General features: G+C 34.2%; 3 protein-coding genes across 3 annotated transcripts; 2 read left to right on the forward strand and 1 right to left on the reverse strand.

The window, feature by feature from the left end:
* Positions 1–384: 384 nt before the first annotated feature.
* LOC104772006 (large ribosomal subunit protein bL19cy-like) lies at positions 385–2,639 on the reverse strand. Its single transcript, XM_010496646.3, has 5 exons — positions 2,521–2,639; positions 2,100–2,426; positions 1,495–1,581; positions 1,268–1,401; positions 385–684 (listed from the first exon to the last, which is right to left on the reverse strand). Exons 1-5 carry the CDS (start codon positions 2,548–2,550, stop codon positions 576–578), a joined length of 687 nt encoding a protein of 228 aa, XP_010494948.1. The 5' UTR covers positions 2,551–2,639; the 3' UTR covers positions 385–575.
* Positions 2,640–3,556: 917 nt separating this feature from the next.
* Positions 3,557–5,781, forward strand: LOC104772007 (ras-related protein RABD2b). The gene is made up of 8 exons (XM_010496647.2): positions 3,557–3,812; positions 4,258–4,330; positions 4,554–4,601; positions 4,722–4,769; positions 4,873–4,944; positions 5,039–5,194; positions 5,293–5,396; positions 5,479–5,781. The coding sequence occupies exons 1-8, from the start codon at positions 3,799–3,801 to the stop codon at positions 5,570–5,572; spliced, it is 609 nt and encodes a 202-aa protein (XP_010494949.1). The 5' UTR covers positions 3,557–3,798; the 3' UTR covers positions 5,573–5,781.
* A 14,941-nt stretch (positions 5,782–20,722) lies between these two features.
* LOC147919901 (uncharacterized) lies at positions 20,723–21,223 on the forward strand. Its single transcript, XM_087504160.1, has one exon. The coding sequence runs from the start codon at positions 20,723–20,725 to the stop codon at positions 21,221–21,223; it is 501 nt and encodes a 166-aa protein (XP_087360286.1).
* The last annotated feature ends 5,688 nt before the right edge of the window (positions 21,224–26,911 follow it).

A 26,911-nucleotide genomic window follows, 5' to 3' on the forward strand; every position in this document is an offset into this window, starting at 1 on the left:
TGTCGAGTAGTAATTAAATATCAAGACATGTCATAAGTATTAATTAGGGAATGGGGAGATAGTAGAAGAAGAATCACGACGAAGAAAACTGAAACAGTGGTGGTGGTTTTAAAGTCAATCCAATACCATAGGAAACATACACGATATAAAAATTACTCAATCATCAACTTACACGAATATTCTTCGTCTTTTTTTAATTGTTTCCCTGTTTTTATAGCTGGATAGATCATTAATATTCAAATAAGAACAATACTGAATCCAAAAAGAGTTTATAGAAGTTACCGTTTGAAAAAGTGAATACAGTAATTTTAGATGATTTGAAAGGTTGTCTGAAATTGATTAAATCAGTCATATTACTTCTGAAAGAGAATACTAAATTCTTACTTACGAATCAAACACAATCAACATTGATTTACTTTTTCTTAAACCACTTTCACTGTAAATTACATGAAAATCCAACAAACAAACAATTATTACAAAAAGAAAGAGAGTATTATGTGAAAAAGGAGGAGATTAGCTACCTTTAGAGGTTGAAGACAACACAAGAGGAGACTGGTGTTGGGTTTTTTTGGTGATCATTTAAAAGTTGAGAGACGAGGTAGTTTGTCCCTCAGATAGTATAGTCTTGCTCTTCTCACTTTCCTGTGGCTTACCACTTTTATCTCCTTTATGTTTGGAGAGTATCTGTTTACATTGAATTCATAAATCACATCAGATATACTAAAAGCAACTTAATTCACTCTATAGATTCAGCTAATGTAACTGCAAAGTTCATTTAGACTAGTATCTTAGGATCACTACTATTGGATTGATTTAGACTAGAGTAGAGGCTAACACACTTTCGCCGTTGTAAATAAAAAAATCTGGATCCTGGTCTAAGCATATATCATCAAGGTAATCCTCAGCTTGGTGATGTAAAATGCTAAAACTTCCAGTACACAGTACATGAATAACGCTGATGATGCATTTACGGTGAGCTTCAGAATCGAAACCACACTTTATTTCTCAAGAATCGAACAGCAGAGCACTATGACCACATTCCAGTAACTGTTAAGGGTTTGGTTGACTATCAAAGACCAACTGACCAAGTAACAGTTAAGGTTTGTTTTGGATTCTCTAATCTCTCCTATTTTAAAAAGGCTCCCAAACAACCAACTGGCCAAAGTCCAATCTACTCCTATCATTTTTGCAAATGTCATATCTGCTTAACATATCTACCATTTTTGCAACTGTGTATGATTCACGAGGGTAGGAAGAAGAAACTTACATAGGAAAGACGATTTCAACACCAATGCCTGCAATTATCCTCCTGATACGAATAGTAGTGTGGATGCCTGCATTTTGTCTAGACATTATTATACCTTTGTAGATAGATAGCCTACGTCTGTTCTCAGGAACCTCCTGTACAATCAAACCTACCATGTCAACAACTCAAAATCTTACAGAAGTTAAATGCATAATTGAATCAGATTATACAGAGACAAGGATTTTTACCAGTTTGATTTCTACAATGTCCCCAGTCCTAAGCTCAGGAACCGGTCTTACTTTCTCTGAAACCTCAATAGCTTTCTTGTTTAGTATCTACAGAAACGAAAAAGCAAATCAACATTTCATTTCTCCAATGCCTGAAAGATAACTGATGATTAAAGAACTAGAGTCAAAACAAATACATTACTCTCAACTACAGAAATGCTTGAATCAGATAAGATTAGATCTTTACATGATAATGACTACCTATAGATATACACAAATTGAAGGTCATCACTATACTAATACAAACACCACACATATTCTTACAGAAACACATTTGATAATTACTATTGCCACTAGTGAAATGAACTTGAAATTATCTAATTTCAGCAGCAAAACAAAACCCTATAGCTAATAGAGAACAAAGAGCCAAAAAAACAAACACATCACTCTCTTTACTACAGGCTCAGTAATGTATAATCAGATTAACAAACTCAGCACATAGTTTTTTACAAAAACCCATCAGATTAACAAACTCAGCACTATTGCTACCGGAGCTTCGAAATTTTCCAAAATCAGAACCAAAACACAAAACCCTAAATAATCTTGCAGAGTGAAAATGAACTTACCCCCATGACATCTCCGAGCTTGACTCTAGTCTTCCTTGGTGGTTTAGCTTCCTCCTCCACAGTGGCTTCTCCTTCTCCTTCCGCTACAGTTTCAACAGCATTCTCCACAACTGGCTCAGTTTCGCCTTCAGTACTCTCTTCAGCTTTAGCAATAAACTCTCTTCTCTTCTTGGAATCGATGGGGAAACCAAAATTTGAACCGGAGTGACTGAGAAAACCCCGAGAAACTGAAAGCTTTGAGCTGACCGATGAAGCTCGTGGTAGAAATGAAGAAACCCCAAAATTCTTCGACGAGGAGCTAGGGATTCTCGGTATCATATGCAATGCCTGCATCCATAAAAAGGGTAGATAAAATACGGAGGACTCAAAAGAAGCATATATATGAAACTGTGATTGCGCGTGGGAGAGAGGAAAGAGGAACCTGAGGAAGAAGATGAGAGCTCGTCGCCATGTTTGCACAAACCCAAACTCAAAAGCAGAGAGAGTGGTGTGAGCCTTATCGTGGCAATGTGAATCAGAAAGTCTCTTATCCGCGCGTGTGATTCGATTTATGGGCCAATTACTAATTTTATGGGCCTATACAAATTAAGCCCATATTCAACTGAAAAGCGATTTAACCGACGATTACCAAAGCTAATAAATTTCATAATAATATGCTGTTGCTTAGTCCCCAATTTCCAATCATATGATTTGGTCCTTCCCTAACTATGAACTGTAGAGAACAGTAAGAGATGATGGTACATTACAATCATTCAGATTAAAAATAATACAAAATTAGTGGTACGAAATTATGATGATACAATTACACTGTGCACTATTTCTCATTAGTCATTACCAATAATTAGTAATTTTGTTACCATAAAACGATATATATAATACAAAGAATATTTTAGAGGTATATATATCATTATTTATTTTATTCTAACTATAAATGGAAAATAAATTTTCTGTTGGGAGTTGAAAAATATATAATGTTTATGTTTGTTGTATATTATTTACAACTTACAAGTCGTCTACTACATGTTCACGTTATCATTGACTTACTTACACCGCAAGGCGATGTCAAGCTAGTATTATATTTAAATTTATCTATCTTAATATCAAAAAATATAATCAAAGGTCTCATCTTTCTTTGTTTGTGAATTATGTGAAACGAAACTATTTTTCTTAAAGGTGCTTTAAAAAAAAAAAAAAAGCTTAACAAAAAAAAATAATTAGCATATAATTATATCTTAAAAGTTAATTAGATTCGAAATTTAAGGTGTCCTAAATGTAGTTTATTCTCCGATTGTATAGAATCAAAAAGGAAAGAAAGAAAACAAGATTGGTTATTTTGTCTAGTTCCACGTATCTCTCTGAGTTTGGCTATGCCACGTCACCCAGCATTCGAACATTATTATTTAAAAAAAAACGTATTTATAATGTTGAAAAGGGTGGGTCCGTCTATTATTTTCTTTAACAGCGTCATTAACAAATAAAAAAAGAAACAAAAAAGAAAAGAGCACAAAATAAATAAATAAATAAAGTATATATTAACCCAAAGCCAATAAAGAAATAAAACAAATATTACAAAACAAATATTTACGTCTCTCTTCTCTCTCTCTCTCTCTCTCTCGCGTTATTTGTTTTGTACACGACGAACGACGATCGCTGAAAACTAATCGCCGGAGATTCTCTGGTTGGAAGATCGATCTTTATAATGAATCCTGAATAGTAAGTACCTTCTCTTCTCACTTTTTTTTTTTTTTTTTTTTGTTTATGTATCTGTTGTTGCTTTCGGATCGACTCGCTTTTACATGTGTTTTGGTGATTTTGCTTTGGATCTTTGTTTGTTTGGGTAGATTAGGTTAATCGAATCTTCCCAATTTTGCTCGTTTTAGGTTCTGATTGATTCTAGGTTTTTGAATTCTCGGGTCCATGGATCTTTTTATCTAGGTTAGTTAGATCCAGTGATACACGATCGAGATCTGCAATTTCTCTTTTGATTATCTTCGGTTGTGACACAGTTTTGCCTGTAATTCATGTATTTCGCATATAGGATTCATTTACTTGCGTTTGTAATTGTGACATACAGAGTGAAACATGGTAAAGGATAATATTTTCTTAGTTTAGGTGCTTCATTGAGATATTCATGTTTTTTATTCTCTTTTTGTTGCAGTGACTATCTGTTCAAGCTTTTGCTTATCGGTGATTCTGGCGTCGGAAAATCCTGCTTGCTTCTTAGATTTGCAGTAAGTAATTTCGCCACAACTCTTTTAAGATTTTTTTTTTTATCATCTATGGTTTGGGTTGTTGCTTTCTCACATTTAACAAATTATGGGTCTTTGTAGATCACATCTTCGAGTGTTCAATCAAAATTCATAACTCCATTGGATTATTTTTGGCTTAGAGTTTCTCATTGTTGCTTCTTTGTGTTGTTTACTTCCCTGATATGTTGAAATTTTATGTGTACAGGACGATTCTTACCTGGATAGCTACATAAGCACCATTGGTGTTGACTTTGTAAGCATATACATATATATATATATATATATCTATTGTTGCACGTCACTCATTTTTGTATTACATGAAACGAAAACATCATTTACATGTCTCTTAATCTTTACTTGTGATGTGTTGCAGAAAATCCGCACAGTCGAACAAGACGGAAAGACCATCAAGCTTCAGATCGTAAGTGTTCTTGAGTTAGATAGATATACAATCAATCATAACCGGTTAAACTTTGGATGGAACATATAATAATCTTGTTGTTGGTAATCGCCTGTGTATGCAGTGGGATACAGCAGGCCAAGAACGTTTCAGGACAATCACTAGCAGCTACTACAGAGGAGCTCATGGAATCATTGTATAATGCTCTCAACTCTAATTAGCCAGTCACCTTCTTGTTAATTAATACATGCTTTGCTTCTTCTCCCTCACAGTTTACTAATCTCTTACAGGTCACTTATGATGTCACTGACCAAGAGAGCTTCAACAACGTCAAACAATGGCTGAATGAAATTGACCGTTACGCTAGCGAAAATGTGAACAAGCTACTGGTTGGGAACAAGAACGATCTCACATCACAGAAAGTTGTATCCACTGAGACTGCTAAGGTAACACTATAACCAACCAAGTGACCTTCTCTATCCACGTAAACCTTGTCTGAAAGATGATAACATTGTTGTTGTTGTCTCTTCTCCTTGTTTCACAGGCTTTTGCAGATGAACTTGGGATCCCATTCTTGGAAACAAGTGCTAAAACTGCAACCAATGTGGAAGATGCTTTCATGGCCATGACTTCCGCAATTAAGACAAGGTTAGAAGTTACATCTTAATTTTACTTGTGAAGAACTCCTTAACCGTTTGCTTAAACTGGTTTTGGTGATGTTCTTTTGCAGAATGGCGAGCCAACCAGCTGGAGGTGCCAAGCCACCTACGGTCCAGATTCGCGGGCAACCAGTGAACCAGCAATCAGGCTGCTGCTCATCTTGATTTTGATTAGTCACCAATCCTCTTTGGATCATCATCACTCCTTTATATTCATTTGTTTGCATTGCATGTATGACTTCTCCAAATTAACAACTCCCCCCTCTTTTTCTTCTTTGGTTTTCATTTATTTTCTTTTCAGATTCTTTTTCTGATGTATTTCGAATGCTTTAATCCCATATATTACTTTAGTAAAGTCCCTTTATGCATTGAAACATATGGTTATTCTCGAACGGTAATAAGGAAATCTTGAGAATCCTTACCATAAGCTTAAAACATTTGGTTGTCAGAGACCAGGATGCTAGAAAGCTTACCCATGACCTGTCCCGCTACGGCGACGTCCCCGACCACGGAATCCACCCAACAATACCACCTCGCCTTGCTCCATCAGCATCTTCAGAAGGTATATACCCTCTAGAATATCCATTCTCATTTCCAGGAGCATCATTGGTCTGTAACTTCATAACTAAGTCGTTCCTTTTGCCTATCAAAAAACAGAAGAAATCAAAGTTAGAATTTAATTGTGTTTTGAGAGCAAAATAAAACAAATCATCAAAACGGCTCACAAGCAAAACAAAACAAAAATACAATCATTTGGGAAGATTTTGATAACCTTACACGTACTCCTCTATCATTGGTTGTAAAAGAACTAAGAAAGCTATCTCTCTGTCAGAATCGTCTTCTTTGCAAGACATTTGGAAAAACACATGAATTCATGATCAAATAAATAACAAATTTTAATTTTAATTTCAATTATACAACAAACAGTTAAAAATTAGGGTCTTACCATTGAGTATTTCTTCTGACTCTTTTCTTGACAAATTTTCAAAACATACGCCCACAATACATATCTACAAAGTGGAATTTAAAATTTGAATGGAACCGAAGAGATTGTTAATAAACAATTTAAAAAGACAACCACTAGTAAAAAATAATTTATCCTAGAGAGGAACTTGAAGTGCATGACATATTCAGTGATATTTTTCACCTGGGATTTCTCATCCAGCGTAATGTTACCTTCTATAAAGGGTCTTAAAATGGACCACGATTTATGAGTCAACTCATGAATTCTAATGAGTTGAAAATTTTAACTCTAATGAGTTGATGGGTGAAATGAGTTGATAGTTAAATGAATTAATGAATCAAATGTGACTCAAATGAGTTTGATTATAATTAATTCAGGAGTTAACCCAATAACCCATTAATTTCTTCATTATCAACCAAATATCATCATCATCACTACCATAATCATCATATTATCATCATCATCATCATCATACTATCATCATCTTCATACTACCATCATCATATTATCATCATCATCATACTACCATCACTATCACCATCATCATCCTCATCACCAAAAATGCAAACCGTAATTTTTCCACCAAAGCGCAAATCCGTAATTTTCAAGCAAATATATAAATCCACAATTTTTCGCCAAAACTATGTGATGTGATGATGATGATGATGATGATGATGATGATGATGATGATGATGATGATTATTGTTGAAAAATCGAGTATTGTTTTAGTTGTTGATTACGGTTTGGTGTAAGGAAACTCTCGAATTGTGTTTGATTTGGGAATCTCTATGTTTCTTTGTAGCTTCGATGATTTAGTGTGTTTGATGTTTTATGACATTTTCGTTTCCTATTTCTTTGTTTAGGATTGCTGACGCATAAGAGAATTTGGGTGAAAGTGAAGTGCGTGAAGCTCATCTTGCTAAGGCTCTGTATTTCATCAGGATTAGTGATAAAGTATGTGAATGTGAGCACTGAGCATGTAATTAATTATTAGTTATTATGCTTAGTTCAGAGAACTTCTTCGGCCATTGAATTTTGTGGTTTGTAATTCTAGGAGAAAGCTTTGGAGCAGCTAAAACTTGAAGTCTTGAATACTTGAAGTGTTGAGCAGAGGTTGGATCGGTATGCTATTCACCAAGTTTATTAGTCTCACACTCTCACTCTTAACAGCCTCTCTTCTGTTTAAGAAAGTTCATAGTCATATTATGATGGTCTACATTGAGAATACATGCGTCTTTGGTTGTGGTTTCTAGTTTGCTGTTTGGTTGTGGTTTCTAGTATATTTATATGTTTAAGATTATAAGTTCATTATCATATTCACACATCATTGTAAGTTTGTAACTAATTTGTTTGTATTTCATATCATAGGATCTGTTTGATCTTGAAAGTGGCCTCAAGTCTAGTTCAAGAAGCTCCAAATCAAATTTGGAGATCTATTTGGATGAACCTAGACTAGAGATGAAGACTTTTACCGACATGGAAGTGTTAAGTTTCTGGAAAGATAATCAGCATAGATATGGCGATTTAGCTTCCATGGCATCTGATGTTCTCAGCATTCCAATCACCACTGTAGCATCAGAGTCATCTTTCAGTGTTGGAGGTAGAGTGTTGAATCCTTACAGGAACCGACTTCTTCCCAAAAATGTTCAAGCATTAGTTTGCACTAGAAACTGGTTGCGTGGATTTGCTGACTTTGAAGGTAAACTTTCAATGTTTTAAATTGTTCAAGTCATCTTTGCGAGAATGTTTTAATTGTTTGACTAACTTGTATGATAATTTAGGAGACATTGAAGATTACTTTGATGATGAAGATAATAATGATACAAAAGTAGCAGGAGTTGGAGAGTCTAACACATGATGAGGTTAGCTCTTTTATGCCTCTTTCAATTGAATAGGTTCGTATAAGAGCAAACATCTCTAGATGTTTGGTTTACTTTAGCAAACATCTTTACTAAAGCTCGTCGCTTTGTCTCTTTGTTCAGCTTAATCAATCCAGGGGCAAATGGAAGAATCTGAAGCGGAGCTTCTTTGTATTGAAGTATATTTGAAGTATATTTGAAGTATATTTGAATCTGAAGCGGAGCTTCTTTGTATTGAAGTATATTTGAAGTATATTTGAAGTATATCTGAAGCGGAGCTTCTTACAAATGATGAGTTTTTAGAAATGTTTTACATAGCATGAGTTTTGGATATTGATGAGTTTTTGTAGTTTTAGAACTGTTGAATTTGAGTTTTGAAATAAAATGAAAAAAAAGTTACAGGGCCAGGGCTGAAGAGGGTTGAGCCCTTTAAAATTAATTTTACAGGGCTTGTTTTATACTCAGAGTTTTAAAAGGCTTAATGTATACAGGGCCAGGGCTGAACAGGGCTTAAAAACCCTTTTTAACATCCCTATCAATAATCATAACTTCCAAATGAAGGGTCATTACCAAATGAAAGTCTAAACAACAATTTCTCCAAATAAATATGAAATGTTTGGAAGACTAAAAAAAATGTTAATCTTAGGAACAGTTAATTAATATTTAATAATGAATGACATATTTAGTAAAAGATTCCTAGAACGGTTTTTGAATTTTAGATTTTTAAGAATAATTTAATATTTATATATAAAAATAATTAAATTTTTATTCAATAAGTTTAATTTAGTAATTTTCCAATACTTTATAATGAATGCTATTATTCTGAATTTCACCCCTGTGTGCTATTTTTTTTTTTGTAAAAATTGTTCTTGGGCTATCTAAAAGAATTGCTCTAATTTTATTAGTCCAAGATATTGACCTATTCAAATGCTTTAAGAACATAACATATTATTTAACTTGTAACCGTTATATTATTTATCTTGTAATATCTTGTTTACCTCCCTCGCTCTCAGAATGGTAAATCGAATAATTTGGCACGACGTGTTCGTTCATTTCCGCAATTAGTTACCTTTGTAAACAATTTACCTTCGCATTGGCTTGTTTGAGTCAAGTTATATTATTTATCAAAAGAATATATAATATAGTTGACTAATATTGACTAATGACCAAATAGAATCATAACTTCCAAATTAAGGGTGATTACCAACTGAATGTCTAAACAACAATTTCTCCGACTCCAAATAAATATGAAATGTTTGGAAGACTAAAAGAAATATTCTTAGAATCTTAGGAACAGTAAACTAATTTTTAATAATGAATGACATATTTAGTAAAGGATTCTTAGAACGGTTTTTGAAAAGAAACAAAAATTGAATTTTATATTTTTAAGAATAATTTAATATTTATATATAAAATAAAATATATTAATTTAATAATTTTCCAATATTCTGAATTTCACCCTTGTGTGCTATTTTTCTTTTATACAAATTGTTCTTGGGCTATCTAAAAGAATTGCTCTAATTTTATTAGTCCAAGATATTGACCTATTCAAATGGTTTAAGAACACAAAATATTAAATAACTTGTAATAATTATATTATTTATCAGAAAAATATATAGTATAGTTTTTTAGTTTATATTGTTATTAAAAATAAATAAATGAAATAAGTAAAACCATTATTTATTTTTGAAATTAAGAAAAAACTTTCAGAGAAGTCGTCTCGCTTAAACAAACTTCAAGGAATACGTGATTAATACTCCTTTGAAATATTTGCACACTGAAGTTGGAGATTCCAAAAGCTTCTCATTGATTGATTCACATGAAATTTAAATTTTCGCCTCTACCAGATTAAGAAGAGTCGTCTCAGTTAAACAAACTTCAGGACCCTTCTCCATATATATCAATGTGCTATGTGCAAGTTTTTCAAAGAAGGAGTATTAATCACGTATCCCCCCAATGCTTTACTCCGTCATTTTCATCATGAATTGATAGACTCTGCAAACCTCAATAACGAAATTTTTGATACCATCACCACTAGGCACTAGCAGTTCGTCTCACGAGCAGCGTTTCAAGACTTGTGATCATAGAACATATAAGAGTTGTGACCAGCTGTTGCATGGACTCAAACATAGGAGTTGTGTAATATAGCAAACATTCAAACTTTACATAGGAGAGTTCATAAGATGTTGCAATAGCTGTAAGTGATGACTGTAACTTGTCTTCAGCTTCTTTCTGTGCATGCTCTTCGGCTTCTTTGGTTGCATCAGCGGTTTCATCCTCACCTCTTTGCTACTCAGCAACAAGGCTCTTCTCAACCCGAAAATAGTTCGGGTATAAATAATATTCCGTATGTATGGGCCAGATTGTTAGTTGAAAATTATAAACCTAGAAGATATAATTTAGTTGGTTTGTTAAAATATAAATATATATATAAATTAGTTTTGTGTATATATACACGGTATACTAGGGTTCCCGGGCGGAGTTGTTTAGGAGGCGCAGCTAGTTATGCCCCGATTTCAACACAAACGTCCTGGCGGACGCCAATTTGCTGACTTCAAAGGTTATCCGCACATAGATGGGAGATATGTAGGAGCTAGAAATTTGCCACACTACATAAGAGGTATTGAATAAGAGATAACAACACAAACGTTAAGGGAAGAATGGAGGCGAGACCGAAATCTCTTTCCTTAACTCTTTGAAACCCCCGCAGTGCGACGGGATTAATGGTTACAAGAGTCCCAGGATACAACCATACACAACCGGGTTTACTAATCACTCAAACACCGGCTCTATACGAACTTCTCTCTACGATACTCTCGAAATGACACTTACTTTGTGAGAGAGAGATTGCTGGATGTTTCTGTTCTAAGTCTTTTTTTTTATCTTCTCGATCGGTGATCGGCTTTTTTTTTTTCCGTAATGAGACTTGAACGTGTGTTTATATAGAGGTCTTTGTGATCGACTTAATTGACTTTGTTTTCTCAACAAATCAAACCCACTCAATCCACAAATCCAGCAACAGTTGTGTAGTGCTCTCCTTAATCCCGTTTCTCATGGAGTTGAGAACGAAGAAGACCGAGTCTTCAGGAGACGTGATAAAGAGATCGATATCTTCTCTTATTTTTGACACAACCAATGGCTTATTGGAGCTCCAACTTGAGCCCAACCACTTCTATGTGGTCCATTATCTATTCACACACTCCAAATTTATTAAGCCCACTGAGCTTAAATAAATTGAGGTCCAACAAGATATGCCACTGGCCGAACGCGTTCACTTAGACGGACTGGAAAACGGACTGGAAAACCGACTGTTGTGTGTGTTCCAGATGATAAAATAAAAGTGCCTCCTGTGTATGAGGGAAACCATCAGGTTTGCGATTCTGATAAATTTGATACTCAGGTTGGTTATATAATAATTTTGCAAGTCGGAATTGAATAAGTTGTGATCTAATAATCTATAGGGATTTTTATAATTTTTTTACTGATTTGATTTTTAATATTACAGCAGGAAAACTTGCCCCAGTCTCCGCCATCAAGGTGTCCAATATTTAATTATTTTGATTATTCTCTCTCGTGTATATATCAATTACTACTTAGCCGTATATAGATATATATGAATGGTGATGGTTGTAGTTGGTCTTTATGTAGATTGGCCTCACAGGAAAGGTTTCCGTCTGATATCGTTACTACCGCCAATCCTAATTATTTGCCATCAACAAGACTCAGCATCGCTAAGCAGCTCCGAGCAAGTTCAAAGATGCGATTCCTCCACAAACGCAAAGCTTCTGAAAGCAAAAAGAAGTTCGCTATGATCTAGCGCAAAATCCCATATCCACCACTCTATAAAACTGCGCTCTCTTTTCTTTCACTAATCATTTTATCATGCTTACGTATTATGGGAATGTGTTTTATTTATTCTGCGAATATCTTTTGTCTGATAAATGTGTCAGATTTCTTTGTCTCCTTTTGTATAATAACAACAGCTGGTCAAAGATTTGGTCATTTTTATATTTCTGCCATAAACAAAAACACAAGGAGACTAAGAAGATGTGTTAAATGAACAACAACTAACTACAAAATTTAGTTGCGGATTTTATCATGACTTGAAAAAAATACTTAGATATATATGAGGAACCTCTCCCATCTGAAGCAGGTGTGGCTAAGAGGATGAAGAAAGAGAGACTGAGGTTCCGTAACTAGGAGGAGAGCGCTGGCTGAGGTTATTGGGATGTCAGACAGAGCAAACGTGGAAACAGAGCCTAGTCCTATAAATGTCAAAGAAGGAAGCCTCGTTGGGAAATATGAATCACTGATGCAAATCACACTGATAACCAAAGGCAAAGGGAAGGGAGATAAATCTTTTACAGGAACCAGAGGTGAGACCGACGTAGATTTACCAATGCAATGTTTGATCATATACATTAGATCATTGCTAGCTTAGAGAATACCATATCAATAGTAGGTGCGGCAAGAGGATGAAGAAAGTGAGAGTGAGCTTCAGTGATCAACTAGGTGGAGAGGTGGCTGAGATTGTTAGGATGTCAGATGGAGCAGACGTTGAAACAGAGTCCGGTCCTATAAATGTCAAAGAAGGAAGTCTCGTTGGGATATATGAATCACTGGTGCAAGTCACACTGATACCCAAAGGCCAAGGGAAGGAAGGTAAGCATTTTACAGGAACCAGAGGTGTGACTGATTAGCTTCTTTAGTTATCTAAGTATTGTGTAGTGCGTTTTAATTTTAAACTGAAATTAGTTGTTTATTGGACTTCGATTTTGGAGCTGAAACCTTAGTTGTTGTTTGCTTTGATTTCAAAGCCATATGGATCAGAGATGAGTGTAGATGACTTGGCTGAGTTTGATGCTTTAAAACATGACTACAAGGTTGATTGGCACTTAAAACACCTGCAGAAGAAGTTAAGTCCGACTTCAGAAGAGCTGAAATCGAGGCCTGTAGATGTTAGGGATAGAAGACTGGCTTGTATCAGAAGGATAGTATTTCTCAGAGGGAAGGTATGAGAGATAGAGATTCGTATCTACACTCAGAGATAAGAGTATGTCGGGACATTTCAGGATTAATGGGAAGGAACATGGATAGAGGCCTGGAGAAATTTGGTCAGATATGTTGATGAGACGAGCAGAGGAAGCAACATTGGTTACTCGGATTAGAGAGGAGCAGCAGAGATTAGGCCTTACTGCAGAAAGTGATTGAATTGGTAATGAGAAGATGGAGGAATCAGAAGTAGATGAAGAAATGAAGAAAAAGACAAGAATTTGTCAGATTCATGGCCCTGAATTTCCCGGTGTTGGACATTACGGCCTCCACGAACAGCATCTAGTTTAACTGTTTTAACAGCTGCTGTTCCAGCTTCATCCTTAATATATATTTTCATACATATATATTATTGAAGAAGCTGTCAAGTAGAGGAGTATATGCAGAAGACAGAAAAGAATTCCAAACCTGCAAGGCAATGTAAGTATCTCCCATACAGAACTTTTCATGGTTTGGGTTAAGTGAAAATGTTCTTTTCTTCGTGTATGTGATGTGTTATAGCTTAATTGAAATTTTCTAGAAATCAAACCTGTCTTTTCTAATGTTGAAAATTTCCACAAAATGTTTGCATTATGATCAATCAAAAATGCAAGCAACAACACTATATCAATCAAAAACCAAGCAACCACAACTAATTATAGTACTACAGCAATTAAAATGCAACTAACAAGATACACTATGATCAATCAAAACGGAAGCACCAACACGATGATACTATTGAAAACGGAGGAAACAAAAAACATGTACTTAAAGATGAAATCACATACCACTGCCACAGAAGATGACATGATTTGAGAAACATATTAGATTTATAATCAATCAAAACGCAAGCAATCACAACTAGTTCTAGTACTACAATAATTAAAACGCAAGTAGCAACACAATGATACACTATGATCAATAAAAACGTGAGAACAACACTATGATATTTATTGAAAAGGGGAGGAAGGGAAAAAACATGTACTTAAGATAAGATCACAGACCACTGCCACAGAAGATGTCATGATTTGAGAAACATATCAGATTTATGATCGTGATCATGACATGTATATCAGATTTTTATGATCAATCAAAACGCAAGCAACCACAACTAATCTAGTACTACAATAGTTAAAACGCAAGTAACAACATAATGATACACTATGATCAATCAAAACGCAGCAACAACACGATGATATTATTGAAAGCGGAGGAAAAAAAACAGGTACTTAAGATGAGATCACAGACCACTGCCACAGAAGATATTATGATTTGAGAAACATCAGATTTATAATCACGATCATGGCATGTATATCAGATTTATGATCAATCAAAACGCAAGCTACCACAACTAATACTAGTACTACAACAATTAAAACGCAAGTAACAACACTTTGATACAATTATAACGCAAGCACCAACACTATAATATTATTGAAAGCAGAGGAAAAAAACATGCACTTAAGATAAGATCACAGACCACTGCCACAGAAGATGTCATGTCATGATTTGAGAAACATATCAGATTTATGATCACGAGTCATAGCATGTATAAAAGTTATAAAAAATAATAGAATACCAATATATACCTGCTTGCAAAGAGGCTGAATGTCCCATACATCCAGCATCTTCCCAAATGCATGATAATTTCCCCCATGTTTCCTGCAGATAAAGTAGCAGATCCACAAAAAAATGTCATACAATTTTTTTAATATCGATTCTGCAAATGTTGTCAAAGACAACGGTGCAGCGTTAACTACCCTACTTGTTCTTTATCTTAACTCTTACAATATATTAAGTCAGAAAGAAGCCTATATGATGTTGAAAAATTATGAGAAGTATCGTTCATCACTACCACTGTAGTATATGAACTTCATGAACTATCTACGAATTTATATGTCAAAACATTACAATATACAAAGAACAATCATTTGGTCTCTGACTCAAAACATATGATACAAATACATACTTACTCGTTCAGTTAATCCTGTTGTGCACTAGAAGTCACCAAAATGCCATCAAAGAATCACATAGTCTCCCACAAATCCTCTCACTACAACAATATAGATAGACCCAACCAATAACACTATAACATTAGAAACTGATTGGAAAGATGGTTACAAAAAGTCAAACCTGAGACAGATCATTGCACACACTCTAGTTCTCTAGTTCACTAACCTTCAAGAACTCAGCAACTTTAGCAGCCAGTTTCAGCTGTTCATGCACACTTTGATTTCCATGCCATAGGAACATGGAAGTACCAGACTGCAGAAGGAGCATTCATAAGAGTTTAAAAATGTTGCCACCTGATGGAGGTATTGCAACACAATTACAAGTCAATATAACAAATCAAAGAATATTATGTTAGCCTAAGTCACCTCTATACAAAGCTGAATAATAACACTACACACCCTTATTCAAACAACAATATTTCAAAAAAATAAGAAAACTAAAATTTAAGGTACCAATTCAAATTACATACCATTATTATGTGAACTCCAGTTCTAGATACTTGAATAAGTGCAATTGATTCTGGCGTGTAAGTTTCGTCTGTCGACCTTGTCTCTCCCACACTGTTTCTGTACCTAGAGCTCAAACCACCCTAAAATGTCCATGTAAACCATATGAATCATTGTATTTTCTCTTGCGACTAAAATCACTTCATCCTCATCTTGAAACAACATACAAATACCTTTAGGACCACCGTAGGTTGAAAAAGGGCAACAAATTGGGGAGGCTCTTTACCTTTGTATATACGGCCCTGCAAGAAGATCCAATTATTCAATTTTTTTTAGTACTATTCATAATTGCTTTCAGTATAAAGAAAACATTGTACCTGCACATGTCTTCCTTTTAACATTGAATAATTGCTATACATAATTGTACTATACATAATTGCTTTCAGTTTAAAATTGTACTAGATTCAGATCCGCACGTATGTGCGGGATTGCTTTCAAAAAGTAAGTTGATTGTTTAGTGAAACTGTAATTTTAAAGAATAAAACTGTTATTTTTTTATAATTCGTTTATGGATAATAAAGGCGAGTAGAAAATGTGTGGTGAATGTGGTATAGTAGTTGTAATTGTATTAATTAATATTAGTAAACAATATATATTATAATTTGTAATGACAAATCTATACAATATTAGAAGCTTACGTTAATTTTAGATGACCAATTACTACGACGAGTATTCAACTCTTCATGTCTTTATAGACTGTTTTATCTCCAGGCTCCAGCCCATAATACGGCTATACTATTTTATAGTTTAAATTAATAGTATAAAATCTATACTATTTTATAATAGTATAAAATCTATACTATTTTATAGTTTAAATTAATTTGTTCGTAAAAAGAATTATACAACGTAACCAATTTTTATGTTCGTGTTTAACAATAAAATCATAACTTTCTCCTTCATGTATATACTTAAATAGTTGACTTTTATCAGTCTATAGTTCCATACTATGTACGCGTGGGTGCAACTCGAAAACTACTTGCAACGTTGTATTTTTGATCCTCCTCCAAGTTAGTGTAGAACATTATAAAACATAGAGTTAACAATGGCCATCCATGGAGAAATAACACTGATCAATCTTATAGTTTGAATTTATTGGTTATAAACTCCACCTTCAAAGTAACATACCATTTACCATGCCCGAGAAATTTAACAAAAGAAAGGCAATTTTATTTTTTTCTATAAACTCATTGAAAGAAAAAATTGAAAAAAACAACTTCTGTGACTCAACGACCAAAAACAGAAAAGGAAAAATAAGTGTATTGAAGAGGCAATTTCTTAACCTTCGTCTTCCACACAATATCAAATCAACCAGAGACATCAATAAACATCCAAGTTCATCAATAATTTACAGAATCCAGTAAGTATAACACTATGTGTGTTATTATAGTCCAAGTTAAGCAATTTCAATATTTAGTTTATATTTAATCTGGTTTTGGGTTTTATATCGGGTGTTAATTCTTGTTTTATAAATCCATTTTTCTTGCAAATAATCAAAGTATCCAAAGTCAGATAGATAGCTTCGATCCACGCCCAAAGCAAGGCTCGCCATCGTTGATCAAGTTAAGTAAATTTTCATATTGTCTGGTTTTCTAGGAGATGTAAATTAGAAAGAATATTTTATAGTATGATCACAACCCTGAAATCTAAATCGCAACCTCGTCATACATAATCTTAGACAAATTGGTTTCATGTAAGAGGCATAAGCCACCATTAACCATCACTGACACCTTGACCAGTAGCTATCTATAAATAAGATAAGCGAGAATAAACTAAAGCAATAGAAAGTAAACTCATGTGTTCTATACATATTATAATAGTTAAAAAAAATGCATACCTAAGTAATGTAAGAGACTCTGAGTCCATAAATTGCTTATATGTTTTGAAAAACTTTTTTGAACACCACATTCATAGTTTGCTTTTGTGGTTTCCCATCTTTACCAAAGATTAGCACCTTAACCACTATTTGAAAGTCACTGTTGATATAACAACATAGAACTGTCCATGTCAAAAACATTGCCATTTCATACAATCACATAGTAAATTATTGGGATTAATCGTAATCATCTATGTTTTAAACAAATATAAAGTACATAGATAAAAGATTTATATTTACGAATATAAGGTCACCTCGACATCTGCTAAGATCACTTCTAAAGTTTATCCAATGAAACTCGTGTGCTGTCGCCATGAGTGGACGATCCGCACTTGAATCTTCAAAGTTGTCTTGAATGGCTTAATGTTAGTAAGACTCTTGATTCCACTGTTTTGCAGCCTTTTTTCTAGAATATATTAACTGGGTATCGAGTATATTATTGTAAGCTACATTGTTTTCGAGGACCCATATATTTATAGTTGAAGACCTAGGTATTTGGAATATACCTAGCATATATTTTCCGAGTAAATGATTATATGGGGATATGGTAAGTAGCAAAGATTTCGCGTAATTTTCTTTTGTTAGTTTAGGTAACATTTGAAATGATATTGTTGGTGATTTTTAAAGTTTGGTATAGTTCCTTACATTGTGTCGTTATTTTCTTTAATTTTCTATATTTAGGAAAGCTTTAATTTTAAATGATTTCGGTAGATGATTCCCTTTATTGATTTTGTGATAAATTGGAGATATGCAAATTGGTAATTCGCGTGATTATAGGGACATAAGTATTTGTTATTTAAAGAACGCTGTTTTTGGAATATTGTATTTAATGTAGTTAGGCCACTAAATGGTCGCTTATTGGATATCAATTTTATGGGCCGCTCGTTTACCATTTTATATATCTTATTTAAGGTCACATGTTTTTTGGTGACTGAAATAAGTATTCTTACTCTGAACACACAAAACACAATCAGAACTAACAAAAACAGGGTGACAATACAATCCGTGTGTTTTGATTAAAAAAATTACTTTAATACCCATGTCGTTTTCTATGCTTTATTATACTTTCCAGGGCATTTCATGTCATATTTTATCAATTTTATTTCTACAGAACAAAAAATGCTTCCTTTTTAATAGTATAGATTCGCTAGTCTAATTGTCATATCTTGGTCCTGGATAAGGGAGAAATCAGAACTTTAAATGGCTAAACTCAAGTGAAGTTCAATATCTGAGATCCAGAACATCAATACATTATTTTCATAAAGCTACAAAACAACAAACTATACTAACATCAGGAACCAATAATATTTAAAGCTAAAAACTGTAGCGCTCTAGCAAATATGAATCATGTAATTACAATATAATTTGGAAACATTTACTGGTACTCTCAACATTTATATGGAAGATACAAAGTTCTACAATCACAACCAATTTCGAGCTTAGTCCTAAAATGTAATACAAGGAAAGACCAGGATAAAACCAAGTTAACCAATATATAATAGTTATAAACAGAAAAAGAAACTGGAATGGAGAATTATACGATAGGTGTAAATTAAGGAATCCTTTTTTATAAATTACATTGAAATTACCTGAATGCATTTCTTTCCCAACCAACAACACAAGAAAAGGTCGTCTTTTCCGTCTTTTCTAACACCAGCATCTTCTTTAGGTAATGGACCTAATACATAGACATAATGAAATATCAAAATGGATATACCCAAACCTAACGGTGAAGAGTAAAGGGATAAACAAGTCAAATAGACTAACATATCTTCAGCCTTCCATCACCTTCAAGCAGAGGTGGAAAATCCTCAATCACTTGAGCCCAACACCTTGTTGCTTTAGTAAAGCTAGAGAATGGTGCAGCGCCAATAGTAAGTCAAGGCTAAAAAGACTGTTAATGTTATTTTTAGTGATTTAACATCTCTCTTTCTCTCTTTAGTGCTTTGCTCGAGCCACAACCCATCAAGCGTTGCACAATAATGTGCCTTCGCTAACAAGAAGAGCTTCAAGAGCTAGGCATAGAGCATAATATAATTCATGCTGTCTCAGTCCATACAAATGGATTTCCCAATCGGATTTCAAAATCTATGTATTTTGATTTCTAGAATTTACAATTCCATATGGATTTAGAAATCACCTCTCCAATAACAGCCCCTAAGTGAATACGTCGTTGGTCCATTCAACATATTAACTGAAATAAATGATCAAGACCTTGTACAAAGAAATATGGATCACCAATATCATAAAATGAAGTAATATACTCACTGATGAGTGGTTAAGAAGGACATTGGACTCTCAAAAGATTGAGATAATAAAATACATATGCCATCAGATCATATTTGTGCAAAAAAAATTCAAAAGGATTAGTTAGATTTTATGCAAAAGAAAACACAAATATACATATGAACTTGGAATAAAGTTTAAATGTAATAAGAATGACACACATAATTTCCTTGATCAAAAACACTCTCAAAGTCTCTCTCTCTCTCGGCTGCTCTCTCCCTCTCTCTCTCTTTGTTAGTTCTTGTTTTCTTTACAAAGTGTTACAAAACACAAAACTTATAAGTGTTTTGTAGTCATAATTCACAACACTTCTCTTCTACTACTCTTTGTTTTCTTCTTGTCTCATACACTATTATATAGTGGTTTCTCAACACGTTATCAGCACGATCAACTCTCGACCCGTCATCCGTTTGAGGTAAGATTTAAGTTTTATTCAAATTGTTTGAATTTAATTATTTTACATGCATGTTACCATATGTATAATCTATAGAGTAAAAATCTATACATACTTCTTGATCTAATGGTAGGCTCTGCCTCCTTGATCATTTAGATCTACATTCTTGATCATTATGGTAGGCTCTGCCTCCTTGATCATATGTTCAGATCTATATATTTGAATTATATGGAAGGCTATGCCTCCTAAATTGATTGTTTCAATTTATGAATATATTATATAGCTTATATTTTTGTTTTATAGTCTATATTTATTGCTAAAAACAAGATTTTACAGTACTATTTCATAAAATTTTATATTTAACAAATTGTATTATTTATATAGTAATCATGTCAAACTTGGCAAAGCTTGAATTCGCCGCCCTTGATATCTCTGGGAAAAACTATATGACATGGGCATTAGATGTAAAATTCTATCTAAAAGGGAATGGGCTTCTCAAAACCATCGATCCGTTAGAAACGGGGTTAGAAGAGGAAAAAGCAAGAACCATGATGTTCTTGCGTCATCATCTCCACGATGGTTTAAAAAATGAATACATCACGAGAGAAAATCTTGCAGATCTTTGGATCGCGCTCAAGGATAGGTTTGACCACCAAAAGTATGTGATCTTACCAAAAGCCAAACATGAATGGCTAAACCTGAGGTTTCAGGATTACAAAAGTGTAAGTGAGTACAATTCCGCTTTGTTCGGAATCACTTCAAGGATGGCTCTCTGCGGAGAAGAAGTTTCTGATTATGATATGATCAAGAAAACATTCCAAACTTTCCATCCTTCAAATGTACTCCTACAGCAACAATATCGAGAAAGAGGGTATACTCGATATCCTTAATTAATGCAAGTTTTGCATGTTGCTGAACAAAATAATGAGCTCGTGATGATAAATCATCAAACCCGTCCAACTGGATCAGCTCCACTTTCAGAAGTGAATGTTGCTACATCCAGCTATAATAATTGGCAAGGACGAGGACGTGGACGCGGACGCGGTCGAGGCCGTGGACGCGGTCGAGGCCGTGGTCATGGTCGTGGAGGAGGTCGTGGAGAAGGTCGTGGACGAGGAAGAGGAAGAGGTTTCTCTCCTAATGACTTCAACGCAAGAAAAACCAACAAGCATCTTCAAATTAATAATGTTGGTCGCGTTATAAAGAAACAAGATGAAAGTACTTGTTACTGATGCGGCATGAAAGGACATTGGTACCAGACCTGTCGTATTCCAAAACATTTGGCCGATCTGTATCAAGCATCTCAACAGGCAAAAGAAAGGAATGTTGAGACCAACCTCATCTCTGATGAAGCTGGACCTTCTTACCATGGCCTAAACGATGAACCCCATCTTGATATAGCAGATTTTCTCATTGATAATGAAAACGGAAAATCATGCGAATAAGGCCTATATGCCATGATATGCTTTGTCATAGTTTGATATGTACTTTATGTTTATAAAATGTTTTCTGGATAATAGTTTTATTGTAATATATGATAAGTTTTTTTTTGTAAGACTTTATGTTATTTTATTAATGTTTATTTTATAAATATTTTATCTCAGAAAATGTCAAATTTTGAGATTGAGGATGGAGATATGTGTCTAGCAGACAGTGCTACAACGCATTCAATACTTAAAGAAAACAAATATTTCTCCTCTCTCAAAATAAAAGACTCCACTAGAAGCGTGAGCACTATATGTGGTAATGCAAAGATTATTATAGGCTCTGGAAAAGCCAGTTTTTCAATGCCAAGGGGAACAAAATTTGAAATTGATGCATTATATTGCCCCAAGTCTCATAGAAACTTGATTAGTTTCAGAGATATCCGAAGAAATGGATATCATATAGAGACTCTGAATAAGAATGGCATTGAATATCTTTGCATAACATCTGAGGAGAAACATATATTGGAAGAATTACCAATGTTATCCTCTGGATTGTATTGCACAAAAATAAATAATTTCGCATCTTATGTTACAGTAAACTCTAAGTTTACTAGTACATTTAAGATATGGCATGAAAGACTTGGACATCCTGGTTCAGTTATGATGCGAAAAATTGTGCAAAATTCCAATGGTCATCCATTGAAGAACGAAAAGATTTTAAGATCTGATGAGTTTTCATGTGATGCATGTTCTCAAGGAAAACTCATAATTCGGCCATCGCCAGCCAAAATTGGGAATGAATCACCATTGTTCTTAGAGAGAATACATGGTGATATATGTGGACCTATCCACCCTTCATACGGGCCATTTCGTTATTTTATGGTAATGATCGACGCATCTAGTAGATGGTCAAATGTGTGTCTATTGACAACAAGAAACACGGCCTTCGCAAAATTCATTGCCCAAATAATCAGGTTGAAAGTTCAATTCCCTGATTATGCCATAAAGAAAGCCAGGCTTGATAACACCGGTGAATTCACTTCACAAGCTTTCAATGACTATTGTATGTCAATAGGAATCGATGTGGAGCATCCGGTTCCTCATGTTCATACACAAAATGGCATGGCTGAATCTTTGATTAAACGGCTACAACTCATTGCTAGACCGTTAATATTGAGAACAAAACTCCCAATTTCTATATGGGGTCATGCTATATTGCATGCTGCGGCATTGGTCCAAATACGACCAAGTGCATATAATAAATATTCCCCTTTACAATTGGCATCTGGCCAAGAGCCAAACATATCCTATCTCCGTATTTTTGGATGTGCGGTTTATGTGCCTATAGCCCCACCACAAAGAACAAAAATGGGGCCACAACGGAGATTGGGTGTATACGTCGGTTATGCATCCCCGAGTATAATTCGATATCTTGAACCGCAAACTGGTGATATGTTTACGGCATGTTTTGCCGATTGCCATTTTAATGAAGATAAATTTCCAGTGTTAGGGGGGGGGGGGAATTAAACAAGTACCAAAAGATATTACATGGTATACACCATCTTTGATATACATTGATCCCCCTACAAATCAACGTGAACTGGATGTTCAAAAAATTGTACATATACAAGGTTTGGCAAATCAATTACCAGATGCATTCATAGATACAAAAAGGGTGACAAAGTCATATATCCCCGCTGCAAATGCACCATCAAGAGTTGAAATTCCTAGAGAGGAACTTGATGGAAGCAAAGCTAATGAACCTAAGGTTCAATTGAAAAGGGGGAGGTCAATGGGCTCTAAAGATAAAAATCCCCGAAAGAAAAAGAAAATGGGAGATGAAAAGGTTCAGGAAGAACCAAATAAAAAGAAAAGTCCTCAGGATGATACAGAAAAATATGAGGTTTCTATTAACTATGCCCAAAATGGGATGTTATGGTATAGAGATGAAATCGATGATGATGATGGAATATTCTCTTTTTCTGTATCTAAAGAGATCGATCATGAAAAAGATGATCCAGATCCAAGGTCCGTATCAGAATGCCAACATAGGCCCGATTGGGAGAAATGGAAAAAGGCTATGCAACTTGAGTTGCTCTCCCTCAGTAAAAGAAATATCTTTGGACCTCTTGTCACTGCATCTAAAGATATAAAACCTGTTGGTTGCAAGTGGGTATTTGTGCGAAAAAGAAATGAGAAAGATGAAATCACAAGATATAAAGCCCGACTTGTTGCACAAGGTTTTTCTCAAAGACCTGGAGTTGATTATGAAGAAACATATTCTCCAGTCATGGATGCAATTACATTCAGGTACTTAATGAGTCTAACGGCTTCTAAGAATTTAGAAATGTACCTTATGGATGTAGTGACAACATATTTATATGGATCATTGGATAATGATATATACATGAAAATCCCAGAAGGATTTAAGATTCCTGAGGCATTAGACTCTAAGTCTAATGAAATTTGTGCGATCAAATTACAGCGATCACTTTACGGATTAAAACAATCCGGGCGCATGTGGTATAATCGCTTAAGCGAATACCTATTGAAGAAAGGGTATGTTAATAATGAAATATGCCCATGCGTCTTCATAAAGAAATCTCCATCGGGATTTGTGATCATTGCTGTATATGTTGATGATCTAAATATAATTGGAACTCAAAAGGAGATTGATGATGCAAGAACTCATATGAAGGAAGAGTTTGAAATGAATGCAAGAACTCATATGAAGGAAGAGTTTGAAATGAAAGATCTTGGAAAGACTAAATTTTGTCTTGGGCTCCAAATAGAACATTTCCAAGATGGAATATTTGTGCATCAATCAAATTATACGAAAAAGATTTTAAAGCGCTTTAATATGGACAAAGCGACTCCTTTGAGTACTCCAATGGTCAATAGATCTCTGAATGTCGATAGTGATCCATTCAGACCTTGTGAAAATAACGAGAAAATACTTGGTCCCGAAGTACCTTATATGAGTGCTATCGGTGGACTCATGTATCTTGCAAATTGCACTAGACCGGATATTGCCTTTGCTACGAATCTACTTGCAAGATACAACTCATCCCCTACTCGCAGGCATTGGAATGGGATAAAACATATTCTCCGTTATCTTCAAGGTACGATTGACTTGGGATTATTCTATCCTAGAAACTCTTCGGTTGGTCTTGTTGGTTTTGCAGATGCAGGATATTTATCAGATCCACATAAATCCCGATCCCAAACTGGATATGTTTTCACTATTAGAGGAACTGCAATCTCATGGCGCTCACAGAAACAGACTTTGGTCGCCACTTCCTCAAATCATGCAGAAATAATTGCTCTTCATGAAGCATCGAGAGAATGTGTATGGCTCAGATCGATGACTAACCACATACAAGAATCAAGTGGAATAATCACCAAGAAAGAGCCAACAACATTATTCGAAGACAATGCTGCTTGTGTCGCCCAAATCAAAGAAGGTTATATCAAGAGCGATAGAATAAAGCATATACCTCCCAGATTTTTCTCCTACACTCAAGAACTCGAGCAAAAGAAGGAAGTTGATATCCAACATATCCGCTCAAGTGACAATGCAGCAGACCTATTCACAAAGGTGCTTCCGACTACCACATTCAGAAAGCATATTCACAGTATTGGAATGCGTCATCTACGAGATTTATGAAGAAAGATTATACTTATCTTTTCGAGGGGGAGATTACGTTACTATACTCTTTTTCCCTTGTCATGGTTTTTATCCCAATGGGTTTTTCCATGACAAGGTTTTTAATGAGGTAGTACGTAACTCGTCAATGGTGATGGATAATCAAGGGGGAGTATTATGAAATAGAATTGTGATTAATCCATCACAAGACACATGTTAGGACACTTGTCTTTGTAATATTACACCAACTTCCACTTGTCATTACCAAGTGTCTAAGTGTGTGACTCATGTCTTTTGTAATGCACTATAAATAGGAGTTGTGTAATAAGAATGACACACATAAGTTCCTTGATCAAAAACACTCTCAAAGTCTCTCTCTCTCTCGGCTGCTCTCTCCCTCTTTCTCTCTTTGTTAGTTCTTGTTTTCTTTACAAAGTGTTACAAAACACAAAACTTATAAGTGTTTTGTAGTCATAATTCACAACACTTCTCTTCTACTACTCTTTGTTTTCTCTTATCTCATACACTATTATATAGTGGTTTCTCAACATTAAATACATTTTCCCAATCAATGTTGGTGATGATCCGACGTAATAACAAAGATTTGACTAGCTAATGTTGAACTATATGACCAAATATAATCATAATTTCCAAATGAAGGGTCATTACCAACTGAAGGTCTAAACAACAAATTATCCAGATAAATATGAAATGTTTGGAAGCCTAAAAAATGTTCTTAGAATCTTAGGAACTGTAAATTGATTTTTAGTAATAAATTACATATTTAGTAAAAGATTCCTAGAATGGTCTTTGGAAGTAAACAAATATCAATTTGAATTTTAGATTTATAAGAATAATTTAATATTTATATATATAATAATTTAATTATTTATTCATTAAAAATTTATTTATTTTTATTCATTATGATTAATTTATTTATTTCCCAATATAATGAATGCTATTTTTCTGAATTTCACCCTTGTGTGCTATTTTTCTTTTGTAAAAATTGTTCTTGGGCTATGTAAAAGAATTGCTTTAATTTTATTAATCCAAGATATTGACCTATTCAAATGGTTTAAGAACATAAAATATTAAATAACTTGTAATAATTATATTATTTATCAAAAAATATATAATATAGTTTTTTTAGTTTATATTGCTATTCAAAATAAATAAATGAAATAACTAAAACTATAGTCAAATGTTATTTATTTTTGTCAAAAAAGGAGTATTAATCACGTATCCCCAATGAAATAACTAAAATTATAATATAGTTTTTTTAGTTTATATTGATATATATCTTCATCATGAATTGATAGACTCTATAAAGATGACACCACACTCAATAACGAAATTTTTGATACCATCACCACAAGCAGTTCGTCTCACGAGCAGAGTTTCAAGACTTCTGATCATAGAACATATTAGAGTTGTGACCAGCTTGACGAAGATTTCCTCATCGGTAGTCTTCTTCTTAGAAAGCTGTTGCATGGACTTCTTGTTAA

Source organism: Camelina sativa, chromosome 20 (genome assembly GCF_030686135.1).
Source record: "Camelina sativa cultivar CO46 ecotype springtype chromosome 20, ASM3068613v1".
In the NCBI taxonomy this organism is placed as follows: Eukaryota; Viridiplantae; Streptophyta; class Magnoliopsida; order Brassicales; family Brassicaceae; genus Camelina; species Camelina sativa.

Coding starts and splice junctions, on each gene's coding strand:
- LOC147919901 (XM_087504160.1), top strand. CDS start 20,723: ATGTCAAACTTGGCAAAGCTTGAATTCGCCGCCCTTGATATCTCTGGG.
- LOC104772006 (XM_010496646.3), bottom strand. CDS start 2,550: ATGGCGACGAGCTCTCATCTTCTTCCTCAG. Junction 2,427..2,520: donor GCTCTCATCTTCTTCCTCAG/GTTCCTCTTTCC, acceptor TTATGGATGCAG/GCATTGCATATGATACCGAG. Junction 1,402..1,494: donor ACATTGTAGAAATCAAACTG/GTAAAAATCCTT, acceptor TTGATTGTACAG/GAGGTTCCTGAGAACAGACG.
- LOC104772007 (XM_010496647.2), top strand. Junction 4,331..4,553: donor GCTTGCTTCTTAGATTTGCA/GTAAGTAATTTC, acceptor TTATGTGTACAG/GACGATTCTTACCTGGATAG. Junction 4,945..5,038: donor GAGGAGCTCATGGAATCATT/GTATAATGCTCT, acceptor AATCTCTTACAG/GTCACTTATGATGTCACTGA.